Here is a 25,447-nt window from a genome sequence, read left to right on the forward strand (position 1 = left end):
TTACCAAATGTCATGGACTTTGAAGGCACTTGAACTCAGGACAAAAGGGAGAAATGTGCTAAGAGGAAGACACGCTTGGCAAACCCTCACTGTGATCAACTCCTGCCCGGAAACCAATGTCCCCACTGTGGAAGGACATGTGGATCCAGAATTGGCCTCCACAATCACTTATGGACTTAATGTTAAGACTGTGTTCATGGAAGACATGGGTGAAAATGCCTAGCTCCTAAGTTATGCAAATATTTTGATAGCCCTTTTATAAATAGTTCAAACCTCAGCAGAATATGCACTGATCCCCCTCCACACACAACGGATCTGCCCATTCCATTGACACTAATCTTAAAAGTGAAGAACATTTTATTCATTACAATATTGAAACATACAGGCTGGTTTTAATCTGATACACAATTGCTATTGAAAACATTCCAAGAGAGTCAGAAACGACAGCAGCATATTTGAACGGATGATGGCCAAGAGAGTGATATTCACCATTTCCCCCTCATTAAGAAAATCTGTTTTAAGAATTCACATCCTCTTTGCAAAGCTTGCACACAGGAAAAAGGAGGAAAATATATTCAGTGTTACTTTGTTCAATGCACATACAAAAAGGAATTATAAAAAAGTTATTTCCTAAGAGCCCAAAGAGCATTTCAGAAAAGGCATCTATCTCATTTTAACGAAGCAGCAATCACACTTAAAACAACAACAAAAATTGTTAAATTGCATTTCCAGTACCTAACAGGTTGGAAAGAATTTAATTGTTTTATCAGGAGAAATCTACACCTTAATTCTTTATTCACATTAATATTTGCTGCTCTTTATTGAATAGTGGTTTTAAGTTTTCTTTAGAGAACTTCTCTCTCTATATAAAAAGAATCAAAAGACTTAGTTATTCTAATCAATCTTTTTACATCAGAGTCATATAAAAGAAGTCATATAATACACTTTGGCTTTGCTGGAATTTAGTTTTTGCTAGTTAAAAAAAGCTTGTGTAAGAAAATATCCCCCACCCTTTCAGCAGGACCAAAAATAAAAAAAAAATCAGGAACTGCATCCCACAAGTCTAATATAAACATTTTCCCACTTAATTTTTACATTCTTTTACATGCATAATACTATCTGCAAAGTGTGATAGTATGAAAACCGGGGGGGGGGGGAATTGTGTCTATTTCAGCATCTGACACAATACTAGACAGGAATTTTACTGCAAGGATGATGTGAAAAGAGCTACATACACACTTCAGTGTCTACCTATTCCACTTTAGCGCTTTTGAAACCATCCTTTAGTAACTTCCTGATGAAACTGACATGTAGCATCAGGTAGATTCTAGCATATTCACATCATAGAGAAATAGCCACTCAAGTTCAGCAATAAAGTAACCAATCCAAAAGCAAGACTGGAGCAGATGTTTAAGCTTAACTCATTCTGGATTTTGGATGCTCACTTAGTACTCTGATGCAAAAGGAAAATAGATAGGTTTGACATTATCAGCTCAAGTGTGTGCCACAAAAACAATTCCTAGCTTCAGCTCGGAGGCTAGATGATGCATTTTGCCTGGCTGGTGGATCATGCTGGGGTGCAGGGAGAAAAAAGAGAAGGCAGCAAAGCAAATCATTAGACAGAAATAGGTTTATTTATTAGCAAAGGTCCCCCTTTCTTCTCTCTCGTACCTTCTACCAAATTTCATTGTGAAAGTTTGTCTTCTGCCATCCATGTTTAATATTTAAAAAACACGGATGAATCACAGATACATTAACAACACACACACCCCTCTATCAAGGTTGCTTCACATATTAAGAAGTTAATCAGTACCTCCTGATGCTCAGGTTAAGTGTGAGAAAGAAACGTGCTTTGAGGGAAAGGGAATCAAGACATACATTGCAAGTTCCTATGACAATCAGACTCAACTTCCTGTTTCTCATGTTACAAGAGGCATGGACGGACAAATATCAAGTTATTTATTAAGGTGTCCAGTGGTTGGTAAAATCACCTTATGGACATTAAAAGACGCTACAATTTTCAAATCACTGCTGTAATTTTCAGTGATTCCAACAGAACAGCCCTCCTGCCCCAAGCAAGCAGCATGAACTCAAGATAATGTAGTTTTCAATCCCCAATGCTGTGCCTTAGTATGTAGTCCTCTAATGGACACGTGGGGCTTGCTAAACAGAACACCACAATCTTTCAAGAATTTGCTTAAGAAATACTTGCATATCACATAGGTCAGCTTCTCCCTTAGCGCCTGCAATGCTTGGCACAAACCCACTAAAGTTCAAAACAGGGCTGGGTAACGATGGCCAAAGTTTCACAGACGTGGTCAATGTTTGCCTGGAATGTACCACTTGAGACTGCAGGTGAGGGATCACATGCTTGCTCCTCCATTAAAATTTAAACCTGCACTTAGAAGAATAGCATGTCAAGGAAAAGAATGTCAACTTCACATCCCCCTAGACATGCTAGGTGGGCACAGAAGGATTTGTTTTTATATGGAGCAGCAATCATATGAGCCAGACCTACAATATGAAGCCCCAATGCAGGTTCTACTACCTCAATGGAAACTAAGCCTAATATGAGTTACCACAGGACAGAGTACAGTACAGCTTTTTCTGTTTTCAAAGTTAGGTGTTGAATATACATCACCATCAGAAAGGTTTGTAATGTTACACTAAAAGAGGTTCCCAAGGACTGTACCTTTCATCTTGAGTGGACCACACACACACACCTTGGGACCATCAATAATCTGAATCTCCTTTCACTCCAAGAGGAACTGGGGGGGGGGGGGGAGAGAGAGCTCTATTTTGCACGTGGAAGATGCATACAAGAAAACAGTGGGGTGAGGGAAGCCAAGGAGACCTGTGGTTTGTAATGTGGGAACCATCAGAAAGAAATCTAAGGCACATCTGGCTAAGTGTCTGGGACTCTCTAAGCCCATTTGGGGACTGCAGACTCACAACTTATTGTTCCCATTTTACAAAAATGCAGTTTCGGGATGCTGTCCTACTTGCATATTGAAAGGACAAGTTGAGAAAGCAAAAGGAAGAAGTAGCCTGTGGTTGCTGTTCACTTCTAAAGTCATCTTGCAAGAGCACAGCACACCACAGTATAGTCTATCAGACTGTCCAAACCACCCTTTTAGACAGACCTATGGCAAGCATCCCATTAAGCCAGGAATTGTGACAACCAGACTAATTTTAAAAAGTGCATTCACATCAGCCCTACTCCCAGAAATCTGTAACACCTCATTCAAAAATTATTCCAGGGCATTTGCAGAATCAGAACGAGAGAGATAGCAAGAAGCAAAGCAGAAAGCTTTTGTGGTTGTTCCTTGCTATGCATAACAAAATAAGTTTTGAAGCAGAAGCTGGATAATTGTGATGTCCTGCCCAACTATGGGGCAGATATAGAGGAGAACTTAGCAAGATGATGTCGCTGTTGCTCTGTACTAACCTGGTATGGAAGAATGGGGACTATGGTTGGAAGCAAAAATAGAGGAGCGATAAGTACTTTGGAGACCGGAGCTTAGTGTTTCTTTGCATCTCAGCCCCATTTATGAAAGAGGCCATGCCATGTTTAAAACACAGAGCAGCAAGCTATAAGACACAATGAGTATTTTGAAAGCCAGGAACCTGTCGACAAGGGTGCCACTGGACAAGCCGGATAACAAACCAACAACTCCAAAATCCACTTATCTGTCATGTCAAAGAGAAGTTTCACACACTGCAAGAATGAAGGCCTTGACTACACAGCCAATTTTGCGTGTAACTAATCAAGGTTATGTAATAGGCTTCCAGGTCTTCTTACTCTGACTATACCCATTGGCATTGTATTGAGGGCTGATAATAAGGAGCTGTGTCCAACTAACACCTACTCAAGAGAAGACCCATTAAAATCGCCTAAGTTAGCTATCTCTGTTATAGTAATTTCAGTGGGCCCACTATGAGTAGAAATAGCACTGGAAAGGTCTACAAGGTGCATATGCTTAATATGATCTCTGGAAAATAGACATCACCGAGTATCCCAACACAACAATGGGATACTAGATGTTGACCTCTGGCCACACTGTCTGGGGCTGATGGGAACTGGGAATTCAACAGTTCTGGAGGGTCAGAGTTTCCCCATTACAGTCCTCATACTGATCACACTTATAGCACAGTCTAATGTAAGATAGCACAGTTATCAGGGAAACAAAGCAAAGCCCACCTCTAAATCAAAGCCTGCCAGCTGCTTTGGAACAAACCATTTCTAGAACAAACACTAATGGGAGTAATCTAGAGGAAGTGGTCTGACATTTACAGTCTAACCAAGGGCATCATCTGAAGAAGAGTTTACTGCTAATGGAAGAACTTGGATGCAACTACGTAAGTTGAAGGCAGCTCACAGGGCTGTCCCCAGGACAAAAATCCACAACTGCATTGATGCCAATTCAAAAATAATTTCCCCAAAGCATCACTTCAAAAAGCAACCCTGCAAGAGCTAAAAATGAGGTCAGAATGAGTACAAAGTAATGCTATTCACCGCTGGAAACCTTTGCTATGAGCAAGCATGGGGTGGATATCCACCAGATGCCTTCCTCTAGGAAGACACTGAAATATTTGTACTAGCACAGTTGCACCCATGAAGCTGAGGGAAACAGAGAATCTGACTGCTGGTTTACAATCTAGAACACAGGTGTGCAACTAGAGATTTGCCAAGCTGAAACACAAGGCATGTACGGTGGCCTGCTAGGGTCTTAGTAAATTAGTTGGAACTTGGTGTGTGTGTGTGTGTGTGTGTGTGTGTGTGTGTGTAAAACATCTAGCAGGCCATGATTACATGGCTGGTGAGCTTGGCTTGATGGATGACCAGTTTTGCATGCATGGTCTAGAAAGAGGGTTGCAAGCCAGGGTGAATTTGCGAAATCAGGGTGACCATCTGGCTGACCAATGCTCTCTCGTGCAGAAGTAACATTCCTGGAAAAGGTAACTTATTCAGACAGACCATCACTGTGGGGGCAAAGCCTGCATTCCACCCAACACTGGTCCTGTGATTGTCCCTATCAGCACATCAGGAGAGGATGGTGGACTGTGGGGTTCAGACATACTGTATGGATGCATCCTGAAATAAGCACCATTTGGACACCCCTTTAGTGTGCTGATATTTAATGCTCCACAACACAAGCCAAAATCTAGAATTTGTAGTGTCTCTGTGTGTTTTAATTCAAAACATAGCACCTTTATTTGAGGGTGGATGGGGGTCAACATATATGCTACAGGTAAAATCCAACGGTTGGACAGCATGCTCATGAATCCTAATAATCCAGGAAGGACATGTAGTTGGTATCTAGCTGGTGTGCATATTATCAAATTTGGGCTACATCAAGCACTCAAAGACCAGTAAGAAAGAAAGAGAGAGAGAGAGAGATAGAGAGAGGGAAAAACTCCTTCCGATTGCTGAATTTGCTGGGTAAGATGCTTATCACCCACCTGTTGGACTTGACTTGTAACATGTGCACAACTGCCAGAGGAAAGAACAGTTTCTAGCAAGAAAGGGATCCCCTTCTTTAATTGCAATGAAACTGATTGGCTGCAGAGTCCATCAGGAAAATGCTGCAGCCTCTTAGTGTTGCTTTCTCCATCCACACGAGCACAAACATGACAGTGATTCTGACTGCTGAGAAATAAGTCAGGAAGCTGTCCCTTTATGTGCTTCCAACAAACCAGCCTGCCTCCCCCCCCAACATCTTTTTTTTTAAAAAAAGCACAGCTTTGCCTGGCTCTTCTCCGACATCCCAGAAGAGAGAAAGAAATCACACTGAGGAGAGGCGCTAGGCGTCAGTTCCATTCATTCAAAGATCAGGTTGCCCCGGTGGCCAGACTCAAGATTCACAAACCCTCCCCTGCTCCTAGCCAGTTTTCATCTCTCTGCTCCTCTGTGGGTCCTTCTGAAGATTTTGTGGGAGTCCCAGCGTGGTCCATGAACATGTTTGGAATATCTTTGCCAAAGTAGATCTTGCTGTTGGTGGCAATTGCTTTGTACTTCATGAGCTGCAAGTATTCTGGAGTCAGTTTTAGCTGCAAGAAGAGAAAGTGCATCAAGAGCCCAGGGTTAGAGAGATCCTTTAAAATTCAAGAGCGTCAAAAGAGCCCTGCTGGATCAGGCCAATAGCCCATCTAGTCCAGCATCCTGTTCTCACAAACCAGATGCCCCAATGGGACAAGTAGAACCTGAGCGCCAAAAACACTCTTCCCCCCCTGCAGTTTCCAACAACTGATATTCAGAAGCATACTGCCTCTGACAGTGGAGGTGAACTTGGGAGACCTAGGTTCTGCCTATGGATCAAATTATCTCCAAGGTGGCTGACAACAGATTGGAAACAATGCAAAAATGATACAAAAAAGGAACTGTGTGCGCCTCGATGGTCGGGCCGCTAAGTGAGATGCAGGGAGGGCATGACATTTTAGAGCAGCGATGAGGAAGCTATGGCCTCCAGGTAGCTGCTAGATTTCAGCCAGCATGGTCAATGGTCAGGGATGATGGGCGTTGCGGTCAAACAGCATCTGGAGGACCTCAGGTTCCCCATCTCTGTGTTAAAGCACTTCAGTCTTTACTTAGCTCAGTTGCAATCTGAGTAAGAACTAGGCCCAAGAGACCACAAACCCATGTCAAATCATAATCACACAGCCTTTGCATCTACAGAAGCAATATGGGGATGTCTTTGGGATGTTATTAGAGTAAGCTCCCAACATCCCTGATCACTGGCAGTGCTAGCTGGGATTGATTGCAGCTGTAGTCCAAAGCACCATGACAGCACCATGTTTGTTTCCCTGCAGGAGTATGAGCCATTGGGAACCTGCAACCCCAAGCTGAGGATGCCAGCTGTGTGGAAGAACAGCTAACCTTGTTGGCTTCTGCCATCTTCAAAGCAGTATAACATTCAGCATCTGCCCTCGCCTTCTCTCTAGCAAGGAATGCAGCATCTGCAGAAAGAGGAAGGGGAGATTTAGAAGTATAGGGAAGCTGTACAAGTCCCTGGAAAGCCCCTTTCTTACCCATTTCCACCTTCAAAACACAGCACAAGTTTTCATGGTTGTAATCAATGTGTTACCAAAGTCCAAACTCCGCCCCCTGCAGCCCCAGCACAATTTTGGATTGAACCAGAGCAGAAATAGGGAAATGACTGGGATCCTAGGATATTGGCTGGCAATATTTAGAAAGGAACATGAAAGGAAGGAAGCAGAGAACAGAATTTCACTTGCGCCCATTCAGATTGTATTGCTAGCGAGTCAGACTGTTTTCATACAGGGATGAGGAAGCTGGTGCCCTCAGGGGGTGTTGGGCTACAACTCCCACCAGCCCCAGCCAGCATGGCCAAAGGTCAGGAGCAATGGAAGTTAAAGAGCCCAACAACACCTGGAAGGCCACAGGTTCCCCATCCCTTATTAGTACCGACTGATGAAAATTAACACTTCTCTCTGTAAAACATGAAGGCTAGGATTTGTCTGGTAGAAACGGGCAAGAAGAACTGGCACACAAAAGAGTTCAGAGAATTCCATGCAGGCAAGTGAGAGGAACAGAGAAGGAGGGATGGAGAACTCCAATAGAGAGATGTAACTGACTGCTACAGAAGAGGCAGTTATCCCCTGCCAGACCACAATAGGCTAGTATTTTTTGGGGGGTAGGCAGGCTAGCAATTTTTGTGGGCTTATTTACAAGTGGTGTTGTTGTTGTTTCAACAATTTATATACCACTTAATTGCTGTGGTCTTTTAAGTGGTGAACAAGCAACTCAATACTATGAAAACAAAAAAGACACAACTGAGATACTTTAGATCAGCCTTCTCTAACTTGGTGCATTCAAGATCATTCAGCCCCACTCAGTGCAGTTAAATGAAAACTACACAAGCTATGAGTAACCACCCGTTTCCCAGAGTGTTGAGTGGCATTATACCAGCTCTGCCCTTTCCAATCTATGGCGTCCTCCATTTCCCTCCCGCTCCCTCCTTTGTGATTTTCAGGAAGAAACAAACCAAAGAAGTTTCAACCTGCTGCATGAAATTCTAGAGACCCAGCCACAAACTCCGGCAGTTGATCAACGAGGTGTAAAACCTTGTTCGGAAAACTCTTAAGCGCAGAAAGCCCACGATTTTAAAAGCAACTCTTGCAAAACTGCTTTTTAAAAAACGAAAAAGATAAAAAAGTGTGTGTGTGTGTCGGGGGGGGGGAAGCCTGTCACTTTTCCCCTGGAGCCTGCGATCGTGTTGTTTCAAAACACATCAATCCATTAGCTGGTCATTTCTGCTCACATAGCAGCTGCAACCAACTCCAACAGCTGAGAGTGCCTGAGATTCAAAGAGCACACAGCAATCAACTTGTCAGAGCAGCTGGAACGGCTTGGGACAGAGCCAAACATTCTCTGCCGAGGGTTCGGCTGGGCCTCCCGACTCCTAGGGGGCTGCATCGAGGGCCTGGCACCTGGCAACATGCCTTGATGAGAAAGAAAACCACCAGCGCTCTGCTGGGGACTGCCTAATGAGAGACTGCTGATCTGTAAACCACTAATTGGCTCCTCAGCGAGATGCTGCAAAGCTTGACAGGGCCTTTAATGAACCTAACAGGATTGAGGGACATGCTGCTCAGAGGCAGCCGGCACAGCCTTTCCCAGGTCCAGGAATCTGCCCGACAATAGGAATGACAGAGAGGAGGGGAAATCCTTCCACATCACATGCCTGCAGTTGTAATCAACTGGCAGCAGCTCTTTGGCTGAGGGCATGGGCTGTAGCTCAGTGGCAAACGGTCCCAGGTTGAATCCCTGGCTTTGGGCTGGGAAAGTCCCCTGTCTGAAACTCTGGGGAGCACCGTCTGTGAAAATACAAGGCCAGAACAGACTGTTGGTCTGACTCAGCACAGGGCAGCTTCATGCGCTCCAAGAACTGAACTGTGGCATGCATAGCACATGCTCTGCTACAGTGCATCAGTTCTATGTGCAGAGGACAAAGGTATCCAGGGCTGACATGTTGAACTGTGGAAGGAGAGTTGCAAATTCTACAGAAACACAAACAAACACAAATACCAGGGGAGCTGAAACGTTTGGCAGATTTCTTCTGGCTTACAGAATCCTGGCTGAGGAAACTAAACAACCTCATGTGCAAAGAAACACATGGCTGGAAACAGGGAAGTGTGGAGGTATGCAATCAGTGGAGGCAGAACGGGGATTAAAAGCAATTCACTCGATGGTGCTGCTCCAAAGATGTTTCTCAACCACAAGGACTATTTCAGGTGTGGGGAACTTTGGGCCCTCCAGATGTTGCTGAGCTGCAACTCTCATCCTCCCTGGCCTTTGGCCATGCTGGTGCTGATGGGAGCTGCTGTTCAGAAACATCGGGGGGGGGGGGAATGTTCCCCACATGTGTGGACTACTTGAATCAGCTGCAACCTGGCGACATAAAACACTGAACGACTTGGGACCCAGGTACATAATGGACTGCCATCTTCAGAACTGGACTATTCAGCTCTATAGATCTGCCAGAGATGCTCCACTTGTTGTTCCAGCTTCTGCTCAGCAGCTGGCAACACGAGAGAGGGCACTTTCAGTTGTGGCTACTCGATTATGGAGTTCCCTCCCAAAGGGCATTTGGCTGTCCTCTATAAATAGGATCAAGGTAAGATGCTTTCTATAGGGACGCGGGTGGCGCTGTGGGTAAAACCTCAGCGCCTAGGGCTTGCCGTTCGCATGGTCGGCGGTTCGAATCCCCGCGGCGGCGTGAGCTCCCGTCTTTCGGTCCCAGCTCCTGCCCACCTAGCAGTTCGAAAGCACCCCAAAGTGCAAGTAGATAAATAGGTACTGCTTTATAGTGGGAAGGTAAACGGCGTTTCCGTGTGCTGTGCTGGTGCTGGCTCGCCAGAGCAGCTTCGTCACACTGGCCACGTGACCTGGAAGTGTCTCCGGACAGCGCTGGCCCCCGGCCTCTTAAGTGAGATGGGCGCACAACCCTAGAGTCGGACACGACTGGCCCGTACAGGCAGGGGTACCTTTACCTTACCTAAGATGCTTTCTATTTGCCCAGGCCTTTGGAATGTGACTTTTTTATGGTTTTGCTTCTGTCACGTCTACTATTGATGTTTATATTTTGTTTTACCATCTGGCTTGGATGTGAGGTTTTAACAAATGGTTACTGCTGTTCACAGCTTTGTATGCAATATTGCATTGTCAACTGCTCTATGCTCCCATTGGGAGGAAGGGCAGGATAAGAGAATGGCAAAATAAATAACCCACATACTTCTAGTCCCTGCCTGTCTTTTGTCAAGTATCCTGTGGTCCGTCTTCTCCCTACCTTGTGCCCTCTAGAGGTTTCAAACTGCAATGCCCACCAGTCCTAGCCAACATAGTCAATGCAGGTACGACTGGAGCTGATGTTAAAAAATGTGGATGGCACTAGGTTGGGGAAGGCTGATGTTCTTAGATGCAAAGTGGCCAACTTCATCTTTATTGGACCTTAAAATATTCATCTGCGAGAAAGGAGGGATCCACCAGGCCCATACCTAAACCTATTTGTGCTCTGACATCCTTGGTCAGATGGAAAATCTTTTCCATAGCTACTTACCTTCAATCTCAGAGATTCGCTTCTCAGTTTCTTTTTCCATCACCTTCTGCCCGTATGTTATTTCAGCCACCTGAGCTATTTTTTCTGCCTCTGTATTAGGAAAGATAGGCCGATGATTATGGGAACCAACTCCGATGGTCAACATGGCTAATTAGTTCCTGGAACAGCAAGACACCTGGCAAGCTCAACTCATCTACTTCAAAACACTGACTTGCCCCTCCTGCCATCCCTGCAGAAACAACAAGGTAACAAAAACCTTTTCTTCTCTTTTGGAATATGCTTCCCTCTTTGATTAAGACTAGCTCGTGGCACATTACCACTTGTCCATGAACAACTGTGATTATCTCACCAATAGGACAGTTTTCTCAATCCAAACTCTCTCACTTTTTGCCTTGATAAGATGTGTGCAGGCCTGGTCTAGGAACCAAGAGGGGCAGCAATCAAGAATCTCCTTGTGCACACAATTTATTTAGCAAAGCCTTTTGTCATCACCTCATCTCCCACCAACCTCTTGATGAATCGGCTATGCCTGCCTCACATCCCCATAGGGATGAAGTCTCTTCCTATGTGCTATGCAACTCCATGTGCTGTTCTCTAAATAAATATCCACACAAACCAATAAGAGCCTTCTTGCGTTCCGTCTCAGCTTCCTTCTCCACCACCTTCTGCTTCTGAGCTGCAATCAACAGCTTTGTCTTCTCGCTCTCCCTAGAGGGACCAAGACAGGTGAATAAGTAAAACACTGGCAGAAACAGCAGATGCTCCTGGAAGCAGCCTGATTAGAACTGGAGTGGGGAACCTCAGGCCTCCCTATCTGGCCATGCTTTGCAACCTCTTTGTCTGTTTTTGCCCAGCTGGAATGTGTCCTTGAACTCTGATAATGCCTTTTGCTAGCCTGGATGGATGCTAGAGAGGTGTACATGAGTATGTGCAGAAATTAGCCTACTATACTGAGACATGCATTGTTCTGCCCACTTCTGCCTATGGCCCTGCCTGCCCACCTGTTGGATGCAGAGGAATGGTGGGAGGGAAGAAGGCTCAGAGCCTGGGGAGCGCTGGTGAGACAAGGATGAGTGGTCCAGAGAGAGAAGACTCTGTAGCTGAAGAATGCCCTGACAATAAGCATGCAATACTGAACTATCTTGGCTATGAGAGGCGAACAACTGCTTATTATCCACAAGGGCAGCCACACAATGTACAAAAAATTAACAGTGCGTGTCCCGCAGGAGCAGACTGGAAACCTTTCCAGTGCAGCATCCTGCTTCCCACATGGGTGAAAAATATGCTCCTGGGAAGCTCACAAACAGGACATGAACGTGGTAGCCATCTTCTGTTGATCTTACTGGGCACAGAAGTAGCACACAGTCATCATGACTTGTACTGACTTATCCTACAGAAATTGGTTCAATCCTCTTTTAAAACTATGTGAGTTGGTGGCCACCATCACACCAGGTTACAGCGAACTGCATAGGTTACCAAGGTGCAGTGCCTGGGTTTGCATTTCGCCATGGTTTGTTTAACCAAAACATGGTTTGTTTGAGTATGAGAACCTAGCCTTAACCTACACATCATCACAACTGTACTGAAAGGGAAGGAGAGAATAGCTGCTACTTACATGAGTTCGTAATTCCTCCGAATTGTCTCTGGGATGTTTGGCTTTGTGACTCGGACTGCCTGGAGAAATAAAAAGGGAGGATGGTGAGGGAAGGAGGCTGCTGAGCAGCAGCATGTGCTCAACTCAGTCAATAGCGACCTTATCATATATCCATCTGGAGCACGAGATGCTGCCTAATCAAGGAAAGACTCTCCATGTTACAACTCAATACAATCTGCAACGGGAGGAAGCAGTCTCCACTCTCATTCTGTTAGCATGCAACTGATGCAGTCTAAAGTAGCGCAGGAGAGTCTAGCAATGAGTTGGCAGAAGAGCGCCCAGCATGGATCCCCCAAAATTGGGATGGCCCTTCTATTTGGGTGGGTGCTGTATGGCACCAAATTCTTTGCACAGACTTCTAAAAGAGTCAAATTATCTGCTGCCCATCCAGGCTCTGCTAACAAAAAGCCAGCACAAAAAGAAAAATTAATTCCGCTCTTCTGCTTGCTTGATGTTAAGATCTATCCAGGAGCATCAGCAAGTTTGATGAGCAAAGTGGGACAATGTTAAGACTAGCTTGCAGCTCTTCAATCCCCTGTCTGGTACTGGGACCAGAAGTCCACCCCCACCCCTAACATTCTTGGTTACCTGTATGATGAGTCCTGGTGCCATGGATGTCAGGTCTTGCTGGAGAGCCAGTTTCAGGTTTTCATCAATCTGATCTGGTAAGATAATGAACCAAATAATTAGACAATTTTAAAGGATAATTGAGTGTGGTGTGTGAATTAGTCATGTTGGACAGAGTACCACATGCCTCTGAAGGGGAGCAGCTTTTCATTCATGGAATTATAGAATTGTAGAGTTGGAAGGGATAACCAGGATCATCTAGTCCAATCCCAGGAATCTTTTGCCCAACGTGGGGCTGCAACACATGACCCTGAGAATAAGAATCTCATGCTCTACAGACTGAGCTAACTCCATTCACTTGGACACGCACAGCCTAGAACGCATTAAAAAAAAACAACAACCCTTAAAAAGATGCTAACAAGTGGGTCACATCAGTGGTACCACCTCCGTTTTAGTGATCAAGGCACTCACCAAATAATTCAATGTAAACTTCCTGGAGAGTGTGGACACTGCAGAACTGGTTGAGCTCATGGTGGATCTTGTTGAAGATGAGAGCTTTGTCATAATCTGCAGTGAAGTTCTTCACTATGTCATATACTGGTGAGAAGAGAAAAGGGTGCTGTTAGCTCAGATCAGCCCTCACGCTTAACAACAGTAGCAGGTTGCAACATCAGGAGGCAGCACCCTGTAGTCTCTGTTTAACACTGGGGGTGGGCACTGTTGACTGTGAGTAGACCTGGAGGCATTTCAGGCCAGGCAATGGAGACTGCAGGTCTGATGACTCCCAATATGACCCAAGAAGAGCCAATCTCACTCCAGTTCTTCCTACAAAGCTTATGGGTCTGCTGCACTTTATCAGGGCTCAAATACACTATGCCTCACCAGGAGTGGTGAGAAGAAAAATATATTCTGGCCCTCTGGGAAGGCCCTGACTCCCTGGACAAGAGGGAAGCCAGCTAGGCATCATCCATTGGACAAATATGGAGCAGCTCAAGGGATAAGGACACTCTGCTCTTTGGGGAAGGGCTCAGTGGTAAAACATTACATGCATAAGGCGCCATCTTCAGTCAGCAGCATCTCCAGGTAGTGGTGGGAATTGTCTTGCCTGAAACCCTGGAGGACCACTGCCTGCCAGTGTAGACAATACTGTGCTAAATGGACCAAAGTGCTGGACCCAGCATAAAGCAGCTACTTATGTTCCTTGCTGTCTGCTGCGTTGGTATTGCAGAACTGAAGGGAAGGAGGCTCTGGCCCCATCTATCTGTCAGAGGAGTAAGAGTTGCTGCTGTGTGGTGCATGCCTGCAATATGTGTGCAAGAGAGTATGTTCAAAAGTTGTTGTTTTTTGTGTGGTTATCATTACCTGTTTGTTGCAAGCCGCCTTGAAACTCATTTGATTGAAAAGTGGGGCGTAAATCTTCAAAGTAAATAAAACTATATTACTACTGGAACGGGTGTCAACATTCTGTGTGGCAAATCCAGCCCCCAAACTCTTGCACACTCCTCCACGCCACAGCCCGGAAAAGGAAGCACAAGTAAGCAGAGCTAAATAAACTCACCGGCACTTTGGATTAGGAAGTTCACAACCTCAATTCGGTCAAAATAGATCATCACTCCTCCACTGCAGAAAGAAAGTGCGAAGAGAGGTGAGTGTTTTGACAACACACCCTAGGGATGAAGACAGAAGGTATCGAAGACTAGAATGTACCCAGTGCCTAACCAACAAACTGTAAAAAAAAGAGCAAAATCGAAACAGGGAGGATTTCTTATCTAGTTCTAGCACGTATGCAGGACCTATGGCAGCGTTTCTCAAACTTGGGGCCCCAACTATTGTTGGACTGCAGCTCCCATCATCCCTGACCACTGGTCCTGCTAGCTAGGGATGCTGGGAGTTGTAGTCGAACAACAGCTGGGGACCCCAGTTTGAGAAACACTGATCTATGGGATAAAGAATTGTATAGATGTGGGAAGCTGTCCTGTGAGAGGCCCACCAGGCTCCATCTCTGCTGGCTTCTACTGCCCAGAGACATTGTTACTACTCATGGCAGCTCTATGCAACCTCTTGCTTCAGAGGCAGCATGCCTCTAAATACCAGCTGGTGGAGAGCAAAAACAGAGCGAGTCATTGCTTTCATGCACTGCTTATGGATTTCCCACCAGCATTTGGTTCATCACTGTAGCAGGAACTAGATGGGAAAACTGGCTTGATCTGGAGAACGTCAAAAGAGCCCATCTAATTCTTTTCTTGCCATGACCAATCAGATGTCTATGGGAAGCCCAGAAGCAGGGCTTAAGTATGCACTTTTGATACTCAGTTTTGATACCCAGCAAGTGGTATTCAGTGGATTTAGAACATGGTCACCATGACTAGTAGCCATGGATAGCATCCGCCTCCCCAAATTTGTCTCATCCTCTTTTAAATCCATCCAAGTTGGCGACCAACCTTGAGGGTGCAAATTGTGGTTAAAGGTTTATTGCTTATTTTAAAGTGAATTGTTAGCTATTTAAGGGGTCAAGTCCTCTTGTGGCAACGCAGAGCATGAACAAAGAATACAAAAAATATAACTGCATGAGTGATTGCTCTTTAAGCACACACCCAGCATTTTCCCCCAAGACGTCATCCCTGACCTGGCTGTGTTGGTTGGGGCGGGAGGGTACCATGTTGTCTGGCCCTGGTGTAATGAGTTGCCCATGCTTTAGGTCACTTGAGTTCCTCCCAACAGACTATGACAATAAAGAGATAATTGCGTAGATCTATGGTTAATTTTATAGCCAAACTATTTGTTTGAGCCATCTGAGTATTCAGCTTTGAGACTAAAAAATATTCTCAGTAATGGGTTACTTCAGTTTTCAGAACAGAATTAACTGACTTTCATTTGTTTTCACAAGCACGGCTTCTGTTTTGCAGGCTGTTCCAACTAGTTTAGGCCACCACCCAAGCAACATTCACCCCAAACACCAAATGCTATAGAAGGAAAGTTTTGACGTAAGTGAAGGAGAAAATGCCATCTAGTGGCAGGTACAGAGAGCTTCACAGCTTCTTCTGAGAAGTAAAACTCAATAAGGACATCCCATTCATAAGGAAAAAAACTAATTTGCATGGAAAACATGGCGCCATCAGGCGCTTAATTGCCTAGAGAGGTCATATAATCACATTTCTTAAAGGATTTTCTGTAATGCATTGCACAAGCATCATTTAAAGAGGTTTTAAGTGCAGGCAAACCAACATGGGTTGAATCCTGCTAAGTCACTGCGTGAGCGGAAACAACTTCCACAACTACTTCCTGCAAATCTGGTCTAGGGGTTTCCCAACCTTCTGGAGCAGTTTTGGGGAAGTTCCATTTTTCTCAGAGAAGTCCTTCCGCTCCCAAGAACTTAGTTGAATACAACCCTATACTTCAGAAATTGCACTGTACATACAGAGAATTTGCTATCTGCTGTGGGATCCCAAAAATCTGAGCTTCCTTTTGAAAAACCAAAGCAACTCCCCATAACCTATGTTTCTAGCCCTTATGAATGCAAACAGAAGGTTAAAGGCATCTGGGGGAGAAAGGGGTGAGTAGGCTGTCCAAACAGGAGCCTGCACAGCTATTTGTAGTTCCCTCACGTCTACGGCAATGACAATATAAGCAAACAAGGCCAATTAATGAATGTGCATCTATTTACCCAAACCACATGATTCGGCTTTTCTCAACATGGAAAGCTCGACTTCTGATGTGCGATATCTTGTTTTAGAGGTTTGGACTGTCCGTTTCTACTTTTTGATTCTAAACGCTCAGCTAAGCCTGCTTTAAGAACACACTTCGCCCAGCCTACATAGAGGTGTCATATACATTTCAGGATACAGCATAATAAGGCAATTTGGGGCAAGGTGCTTCCATTTACTGTCTCAGCAGAGCCGCTTTTCAGTGCCACTGCACAGAGGCACCACAGAAGTCGAAGAAGGTCCAACCTGTGAGCCTGAGAAGGACATAAAGGCACCAAATTCAATTCTGGGGCTACAACTCACCTTGTGCCACATGGAACATTTTTTACTTCATCTGTTTGCAATGTTGTCTAGAGAGAGGGAGAAAGAAAGAAAAAGGATTTGTAATGAACTGGATCGCTTACAATGGCGTACGACCACATTCCCACCAGGGCAACATTCAGGAGAAATAAAAATAAAAAAAAGAGAAAAAGGTAAAGGACCCCTGGATGGTTAAGTCCCTATGGGGTTGTGGTCTCATCTCGCTTTCAGGCCGAGGGAGCTGGTGTTTGTCCACAGACAGCCTTCTGGGTCATGTGGCCAGCATGACTAAACCGCTTCTGGCGCAACAGAATATCGTGACAGAAACCAGGGCGGTACCTATTTATCTACTTGGGCTGGTGTGATTTCGAACTGCTAGGTTGGCAGAAGCTGGGACAGAGCAATGGGAGCTCCCTCTATCATGGGGATTAGAACCACCAATCTTTTGACTGGCAAGCCCAAGAGGCTCAGTGGTTTAGACCCCAGCGCCACCTGTGTCCCTTCATTCAGGAAATATATGCCAGTGATGACCAGAGTAACAAGGTTGATTTTACACAGCAGGCTACATTCCAATAACAATAACAATTTATGACACTTTTCCAGGCTCAGAATTTGAACTTGCCATTAGGAAAAGAGACTAATACAGCACCCCAGACTACTTGGGTGCAACTAATAAGAACTCTATGTGCCACATTCCTGTAAGGAGATCATAAAAATGAAAAGTACCTGTACTGATTTATAGGAGGTTATAAAAGGGAGCATTAGGTGGAAGCCAGGGCCACTGGTGGATGTCAGCAGGGCTCCTCCCCTGTTAAAAACAAAGAGAGAAATGTGTGCATTTATATCAGGCAGTGCTGTGATCCTTGGTGCAGAATAATGGGAGTTTTAGAACAGGCCTAGCAGGGGTCTTAGTTTGGCCTGAGAGGCAGTTTCCCCTAAAACATGTTCTCTTTCTGCACATGTGATGTCAGGTGTGTGGCAGGTGAAAATGCATCTGAGAAAAAAAAAAGATTTGGAAGCCTGAAGGGTGCATCCAATTGTTCGCTGGCGAGTGGAGATCGCTGATCGGTGCCGACTGCAAGTGCCTTTGAGGCTGCCCATTCACAGGTGCAGCTGGGATTTGTTTCAGAGGGAAAATGTCCATTTACAGGCATGGTTTGAATCCAAAATGCACCTGCAAATGGACAAAGCAGGACTCACTGTCACCGCCAATGAGCACCAAGAACAGTCAATGGGAACATATCTTAAACATCTTCACAGGGTTCATTTCCAAGCATGATTCAAAGAGCTGGTGAGTCCTTTGAAAGCCCTAGGTGGATCACCTGACTCCACATTGGCCTGCCTTTACAGCGAGATTGCCACTAGATTGGTCCCTCTGGATGCTCCTGGCTAGAGGTGAGTTGTGGCAGCCTGCACAAGGAAGACTCTTCTTAAGAGGTTTTCCTGGCACTGACTATGCCACAGGCTTTATTCTCTTACTGTTAATATCATCTACTCTTTTAATTATTATGCTTGTTGTACATTTTCTTGTTCTGTTTAACTGATGCAAGCTGCCCTGAGAATATTTATGCTGAAAGGCAGCATACAAGTTTTTTAAAAAATAATTAATGATGCTGCAAGACAGCCTCCCCCATTGGAGTGAATTGGAGAATTGGTTGACTGTCACATCCTAGAGTCTTGGCAACTTGAGTTCAAAATGAACTTTACCGTACAACATACACATTCTCAGAATCTGAGGATTCACAGGATTGTATCCAACGTTAGCCATACTTGTGAGCAGACACACTGAAATTAATGAGCATGACTCACTTAGGCCGATTAATTTCAATGAGTATATACCGAGTAGAACTTATTTTGGTACACTCAGTACATCCAGATATAGAGATTTTATTGCTGGGGGGAAAAGTTGGTGCTTACTCACAAAAAGGGGAAGTATAGTAGTTTATCAGTACAGACAAAAACTGGCAGAAGCAGACATAGAATAAACAGAGACAGATCTGCAGTTCTATAGCACTCTTTGCTCTTAAGAGAAATACGCAGGCTTGAACACTGCCACTGCCACCGCCACCTCTCCTGCACACGGTTCCTCTTTCAAAATCATTTCTTGCTCAAGAGACATTTTTTGTGTTTGCCTCTCTTCCTGAATGTGAGATTCAATGGGCTGCTGTATATATGGGGCTACTTTAGTTTATAATTCTTTAACTTACCGTACTAGGCTGAATGTGTATTACCGTTGGTTCTTGGTTTTTTAATCATTTATATTTTATTATGCTTCTTTTTATTTGATAATGTGCATTTGTGTGTGTTGGAAGCTACCTTGGGAGGGCTTGACACTTCCTGGCAAGCAGCCTGCATATATTCTAAAGGGAATAAAAATTAATAACCTGTAGTCTGTAATGATTAAATTGGCAGGGTATGGTCAGTGCTTACCTAAGAGAAACCATTGTTTGAAGTGGGTTTCCAGTTCTGTTTTGCAGGGCAAGAACTAGGAACAAGGAATAAAGGCAGTTGCCTTATATAGTACAAGTTATACCACATCAGACCATTGCCCATCTAGCTTAGTATTGTCTACACTGACTGGCAGTGACTCTTCCCAGGAGCCATTTGATTCATTCACCATGGCAATAGTGCTAAACAGGAAACAAATCGAAGCTGCATGGAAGAGGGAACTATTTTGAGTGTTTAAGGGCTTCCCCCACTTTCTGATCCTAGAAACCATAATCTGGAGAGCGGTATAAACTGACATACACACATCTGCAGAAAGTGGAGCTCCCTCTAAGCGCCTGCACGTACCTGTAATAAACACCAATGTGCCCTTCTTCAATCTTGTGTATTGCAGAAAAAAGAGCAGCTGCCACCAGGCTGGCAGCTACAGCTGCTATGGCACCCAGCTGAGTCATCCCTGAGAGTATAATCTAGACAAGAAGGAGAAAGGCAGGGAAGGAAAGAAAAGAAAAGAACAATGAGTCCTGCAATACTGTGTGGAAACTAGGCCCATTATTCTGAACCTCTGGGGACAGGATGTCCTGCCTTAGAGCGTTATATATTAAGCAGTTAAGAATGCCCTTTGCTTGATCAGATCAAGGTCCACTTTGTCCTATCCTCCCTCCCTGCCCAAATGCCGTATCGCAAGCTCCCAAACAGAGCACAAAGGAACAGGCTAATATCTCCTGTTTGCCCCAAAGATCTCAATTCTTTTCTATGCCCTTGAACACTGAGATTCTGTTTCATCCACCACAGCTGATGGCCCTTTGTTGCCCTACCCTCCAGGACTGTCTTGCTTGCCTAATTTGTCTTTTGATTCCCTGCTGCAAATTCCATCTCCTGAGAATCCCGGATGTGTGTGTGTTTTTTAAGACAAGTGTCTACTTCTCACAATGTGTGGGCAGAACCTAATGAAACTGCACAAGCTGGAAACAGGACTTCCAATAACCAGGAACGAAGGTTTCGGAGAAGCCTTCTCCAAACTTGGGTTCCCTGATGTTGCTGAGCTACAACCCCTGCCCCCTCCCTGCACAAACACACACCCAAACACACACACCCTGATTGTTGGCCATGTGGCTGGAGATGATGAGCATTGTACTCAACAACATCTCAAGACTCATGGTTGGGGGAAGCTGATCTGGATCATAAGCCTTGTCCCTCCTCCTAAACAGCTAGCAAAAATGATGAACAACCGTCACTTGCAGATGAACTTTGCCAAGTCTGTTTAGATAAGATTATTGGGAGGGAAACTTCAGAGCAAAGGCTGAAATCTTAGGGTGTTTTTCGGAGCTTCCAACATACTAGAAGCTACATATCCAAAGGAATCAAGAAATAAGAGCTATCGAAAGAGATGTGCCTTACAAGCCCCTAGTCCACTTTGTGCAACTTCAACTAAAAGGCACTAAATCCACATTCCAGATTCTAGTAAGAGCTGCAATACTGAACAAAACAAAAACTAAAAGTGGTTCCCTCAATAAACCAGCAGTGCTTTTCTTTTTAAGGTTAATTTTAAAGGCTAGTGACAACATGCCATTGAACTTCTCTCGTGTAGAAGGGAATGCTTCTACAGTGATGTATATTGCAATACACATGTGCATAAACTTAAGGAGAAGTATGATATTTCCTTGGTGAGGCAAGGAATACTACTGTTCTCAAACAAGTTACAGTGCCCTACGTCTACCCTTTAAAAGCAAACCCTACTGAGTTCATTGTGGTTTACTCCTAGGTAAGTGGGGCTAGGATTGCAGCCCTGAGGCAAGATCTCTGGGTCATATCCTGGATGACCCTACGTCTTCATGATGCCATCAGAGAAAAGCTCTTTCTGCTCGCCCCTCATGAGGTGGGTGGCCCCACTGAGAAGAGCAGGAAATGTACAAGAGCATTGTATCCATGCACCATTCATCTTACACAGGACTTCCCAATGGATTGTGCCCAAATTTCTCACATCCATCAGATGGACACTGTCTTGAGGTATAGGATGGACGCTATTTCAGAAATCAGCGTGCTACCAGCAGTAGACAGCCACAACACATAAATGCCTACATTACAGGTGGGGAACCTCAGGACTAGGGACCAGAAGTGGTCCTCCAAACCTCTCAATCTGCCTCATGGGGCTCTCCCCAGACCACATCCCACCCCATACCTATTTGAGACTCTCAGGTGTTTTTGGCTGGCCGGAATGTGTCCTTGAACTCTGATAATGCCTGAAGGGGGGGGGCGTGATTGTTATTACCATTATTAGTACACAGAGGAAGAAGAGAAGTGTGCATAAAAGTTGGCCTACTGAGCAAAAGTAGTACTTGAATGTTTTTGCTTCTGGTCCCACCCACCACTGGCATGTGGCTCTCGTAAAGTTGTCCAGAAGGGAATGTGGGCCTTGGGATTCACCTTTGGTCTACAGAGCAGCAACCCGATTACTTCTATTAATCAGCCCAGCCACATACTGTTAGCAAGGCGATGCATTCATCTAAGATTTTGGGCATCACGTGGCAGGACATAGTCTGAAAAAAAGGTGTGCTCTGCAAAGCCCACATTCCCAGCATTCTATCTCAGCAACATGGCTTGGTCATGTACACAGAAAGAAAGATAGCAGGATCCCCAACTCTGCATTATAAAGGTGTCAGCAAACCTGACATGAAGACTAGGAACATTAACCCTGCTGTGTGGGAATTCTTTGCAGTGTCTGGAGGCAGACTGTCAGGTCCTGTATCCACAGCAATGACCAGAGGAGAAATGACCGCTGGGAGGAGCGCAGAGCCACAATGGTTTGACTTTACCCCCAATGGCACACTCTTCCACTGTCTCCTGAGACGGATGGAGGCCAACAACATATGTGAGCAAGGCAATGCATTCTGCTGTGAGAAGTCTATGGACACTTTAGGAAATCACTTAAACAACTTTATTTCCTGTTCTCTTCTCATTAAGATAAGAATTAAGATGAATAGAAAACCGGAACACAGGCTATGCAACTCTGCTGTTTCTTAAAGCAGAGAACACAAGAGTTCCAGGACTTCTTCCCAGGATGTGTCTGTGTGCAACAGTGAGAATGACTTCTTTTCTAGAAAGCCAAGAGGTGAGAACTCACGTTACTTCAAAACACCCCAGACCACCCATCATGTTAGATGTCCAAGAGCCACAATGGTGATTTCTGAGATGCAGCTACAAGACAGTACCAGAGATCTGGTGCTTGGGAAAGCTCTTCACTGGAGAGGTGACAATTCACAAAACAAGAAATGGTTTTGACTAGGAAGTGGAGTGGAGTGGAAAGGACCTTCCAGAGCAGGGTGGTCCGACATGTGGCCCTCAGCAACATTTGGCACCCTACCTCCCAGCCTTTCCAAAAGCACTGGGCTAGTTAGTGCTTTCCCAGCTTTAGGAAAGAGGAGGGAGGGCTCTAGGACACTGCCAGAGCTTCACACCTCCTTCCCAAAGCCTGCTGTTGCTTAGCTGACTTGAGAGCTGGGTGTCCTCATCAAATGTTGGTCTCACTCCCCCGCCCCACAGGACAAGGCATTGTGTGGCCTGCAGGTTCCGTGTCCAAGTACTCTTGTGACTCACTTGGTATGAAAAGCTGAACCCCCCTTTGCTTTACGGTTCTAACCCAATCTGCTGAATTTTCAGGGTGGTGGCCCCAGGAGGGCAGCTCTACCTTGGGGTGAAGTATGATATAAGGAATGTCCACATGACATTAATCCACAAATCAAAAGACAAGAGAAGCAGCTACAACACAGTACGATGCTTCATCTATCAATAATGTTACTTGCCCTTCCGCATAGCCCACAATTCCCTGCATCTCCCACCAAAGCAGGAGAAAAACAGCTGAAAAGTATTTGCGATCTCAAAATGGTCAAGGGGGTGAGGTAACTCCCCTATGAGGAAAGATTGCAACGTTTGGGACTTTTTGGTTTAGAGAAAAGGCGAGTAGGAGGTGACGTGTTATAAGTTTATAAAATTATTCATGGCATAGAGAAAGCGGATAGAGAAAGGTTCCTTCCCCTTTCTCACAAGCCATGAACTCATGGACATCCAAAGAAGCTGAATTTTGGAAGACTGGCTATATTCTACCTCCACCATCGAGAGAGTATGCTTCTGAATACCAGTTCCTGGGAATCACAGGTGTGCAGAGTGAGGTTGTGCTCAGGTTCTGCTTGCAGGTTCCCACAGGTATCTGGCTGGCCACTGTGAGAACAGGATGCTGGACCGGATAGAGCCTGCTGGATCAGGCCAGTGGCCTTCTTAGCCACGTCCAGAGCTCTAAACACTGTGGGCAGCACACCTGTTTACCTACAAACCCCACGGAACACCTGGGACTTGTTTACAAGTAAATATGCACAAAACAGAGCTGTAGGGGTTGGGCAGATTCTCTCCAATGGCTACAGCATTCAATGTGACATTAATTGCTGGAGCTTGACCAAGTCCTCTCCTTTAAGCCTTTTCAGGAAATGGCTGGTGCCAGACATACAAGACTGCCAGCGTGGTTTAGCAAACTTGAGCACTGGAGAAGGACTGAGGAGGCCTGGCTCCAAATACTGCTCAGACACAAAGTTCACTGGGTGATCCTGGGCCACCTGACACCAAAGCACAGCCCTAGGCTACCTCACAAGCTCGTTATGAGAAGGGAAGAGCTCATCTAGAACCTTCTTTTGTGTGTTGAAATACTTTCTTTTTAAAAAATCTCCCAGTCTTTTAAAAAGTTTTGAGTTCTGGGAATATAAATATACATACTGTGTTTTTAAAAACCTACTGTTTTAATCTATTGAGTTTCACTTTGCCATACCCTGCCCCGCCCCACTTGCCTGCCTTTCTTTGGCTTTCATTGCACTGTAAAGGTAAAGGTACCCCTGACCATTAGGTCCAGTCGTGACCGACTCTGGGGCTGCGGTGCTCATCTTGCTTTATTGGCTGAGGGAGCCTGCGTACAGCTTCCGGGTCATGTGGCCAGCATGACTAAGCCGCTTCTGGCGAACCAGAGCAGCGCACGGAAATGCTGTTCACCTTCCCGCCGGAGTGGTACCTATTTATCTACTTGCACTTTCGAACGACTAGGTTGGCAGGAGCAGCAACAGGAGCTCACCCAGTTGTGGGGATTTGATCGGCGAGCCCTAGGCTCTGTGGTTTAGACCACGGCGCCACCCACATCTGTATTCTGCTAATAACCAACCAGTTAGCGAGGCAGGACAGAGATGGGGCCCTCCTAAAAAAATAAAATAAAAGGTCAACAAGTTTCGGGATGTAAAAAGCGGCTCCCTACGTGTCAGCTGGGTAGGAAGGAAGAGACAAAAATTTCCTTATTATTGTTACTGTTATTTAAAGAAAACAGAGGGCAAGGGCGTAGCAGGCTTTATGTTAGGTGGGGGGTAGAACCGAGTTAAGTGTTTTTTATTAATTCTTGACTTGGGGAAGCGGCCGCTGACCCCCCCCCCGCATCCCCCCCCATGGCTACAACCAATGGCAAGGTGGCCCTTAAAAGAACAGGCGAGGGGAGGGCGGGGGAAGGACCATGGGGGTCCTGGCTTTAGAGCAGGGAGGCCTGGCTGGAGCGAGCAGAGCCTGAAGCAAGACGGTCCCTGTAACCGGGCGAGAGGGGTGGGAGCCCGGCTGGGAGGAGGAGGAGGCCCTGCCTAGTCGAGGGGCCGGGCAGGAGGAAGAAAGCGGCCAGGGGCCAAGGAGGGTCGGCCTGGGAAGCGGCCCACCCCCCGCCCCCCGCGCCTCAGCCGCTCGCACTCACCGCCGCCGCCGCCACCTGCTCCTCCTGCACCAGCTGCTGCCGCGACTTCCGCGTCGTCGCTCCCGTGACGCCATCAGTCCCCGACGCTTCCGCCCCTCCCCGCCTTTCCCTCCCTGCAGTTCCTGCGCCGGCTCCGGCAGAGGGCGCGAGAGAGTCGGTGCCGGGTTTCGTTTCGCTTTCGAAGAGCGTCACTTCGGGCTCCGCAGCTGGCTAAGGCTGATGGGAGTTGTAGTCCGAGGGCCAGGTGGGGAAGGCTGGTGCAGAAAGGCAGTGAGGGTTAGTGGTTAGATTTCAGCGCAGAGTCGGGGGGTGAAGAAGGGTGACCGCCTTTTAAAAAGAGGAAGCGCTTCACGGGGGGGGGGGGATTTCCATAAAATTTTGCCAGTGCCAACACCCAGATGCAAATATAATTTCAATATAAATACAACAC

General features: G+C 45.7%; 1 protein-coding gene across 1 annotated transcript; it reads right to left on the reverse strand.

Moving 5' to 3' along the window:
- Positions 1 to 339: 339 nt before the first annotated feature.
- ERLIN2 (ER lipid raft associated 2) lies at positions 340 to 25,088 on the reverse strand. The gene is made up of 12 exons (XM_079956114.1): positions 25,018 to 25,088; positions 19,599 to 19,720; positions 17,532 to 17,613; positions 16,809 to 16,855; positions 14,360 to 14,421; positions 13,273 to 13,398; positions 12,823 to 12,896; positions 12,196 to 12,254; positions 11,197 to 11,288; positions 10,581 to 10,670; positions 6,878 to 6,957; positions 340 to 6,051 (listed from the first exon to the last, which is right to left on the reverse strand). Exons 2-12 carry the CDS (start codon positions 19,703 to 19,705, stop codon positions 5,863 to 5,865), a joined length of 1,008 nt encoding a protein of 335 aa, XP_079812240.1. The 5' UTR covers positions 19,706 to 19,720; positions 25,018 to 25,088; the 3' UTR covers positions 340 to 5,862.
- Between the last annotated feature and the right edge of the window lie 359 nt (positions 25,089 to 25,447).

This window comes from Podarcis cretensis (genome assembly GCF_951804945.1).
Source record: "Podarcis cretensis genome assembly, chromosome: 15".
NCBI classification, from domain to species: domain Eukaryota; kingdom Metazoa; phylum Chordata; class Lepidosauria; order Squamata; family Lacertidae; genus Podarcis; species Podarcis cretensis.

What these genes read in the sequence shown, in the direction of transcription:
- ERLIN2 (XM_079956114.1), bottom strand. Translation starts at nt 19,705, where the DNA reads ATGACTCAGCTGGGTGCCATAGCAGCTGTAGCTGCCAGCCTGGTGGCA. An exon ending in CGGAGGAATTACGAACTCAT is followed by an intron (nt 11,289 to 12,195) that starts GTAAGTAGCAGC and finishes TGGTCCCTCTAG; the next exon opens with GGAGAGCGAGAAGACAAAGC. An exon ending in GCGAATCTCTGAGATTGAAG is followed by an intron (nt 6,958 to 10,580) that starts GTAAGTAGCTAT and finishes CTCTTTCTGCAG; the next exon opens with ATGCTGCATTCCTTGCTAGA.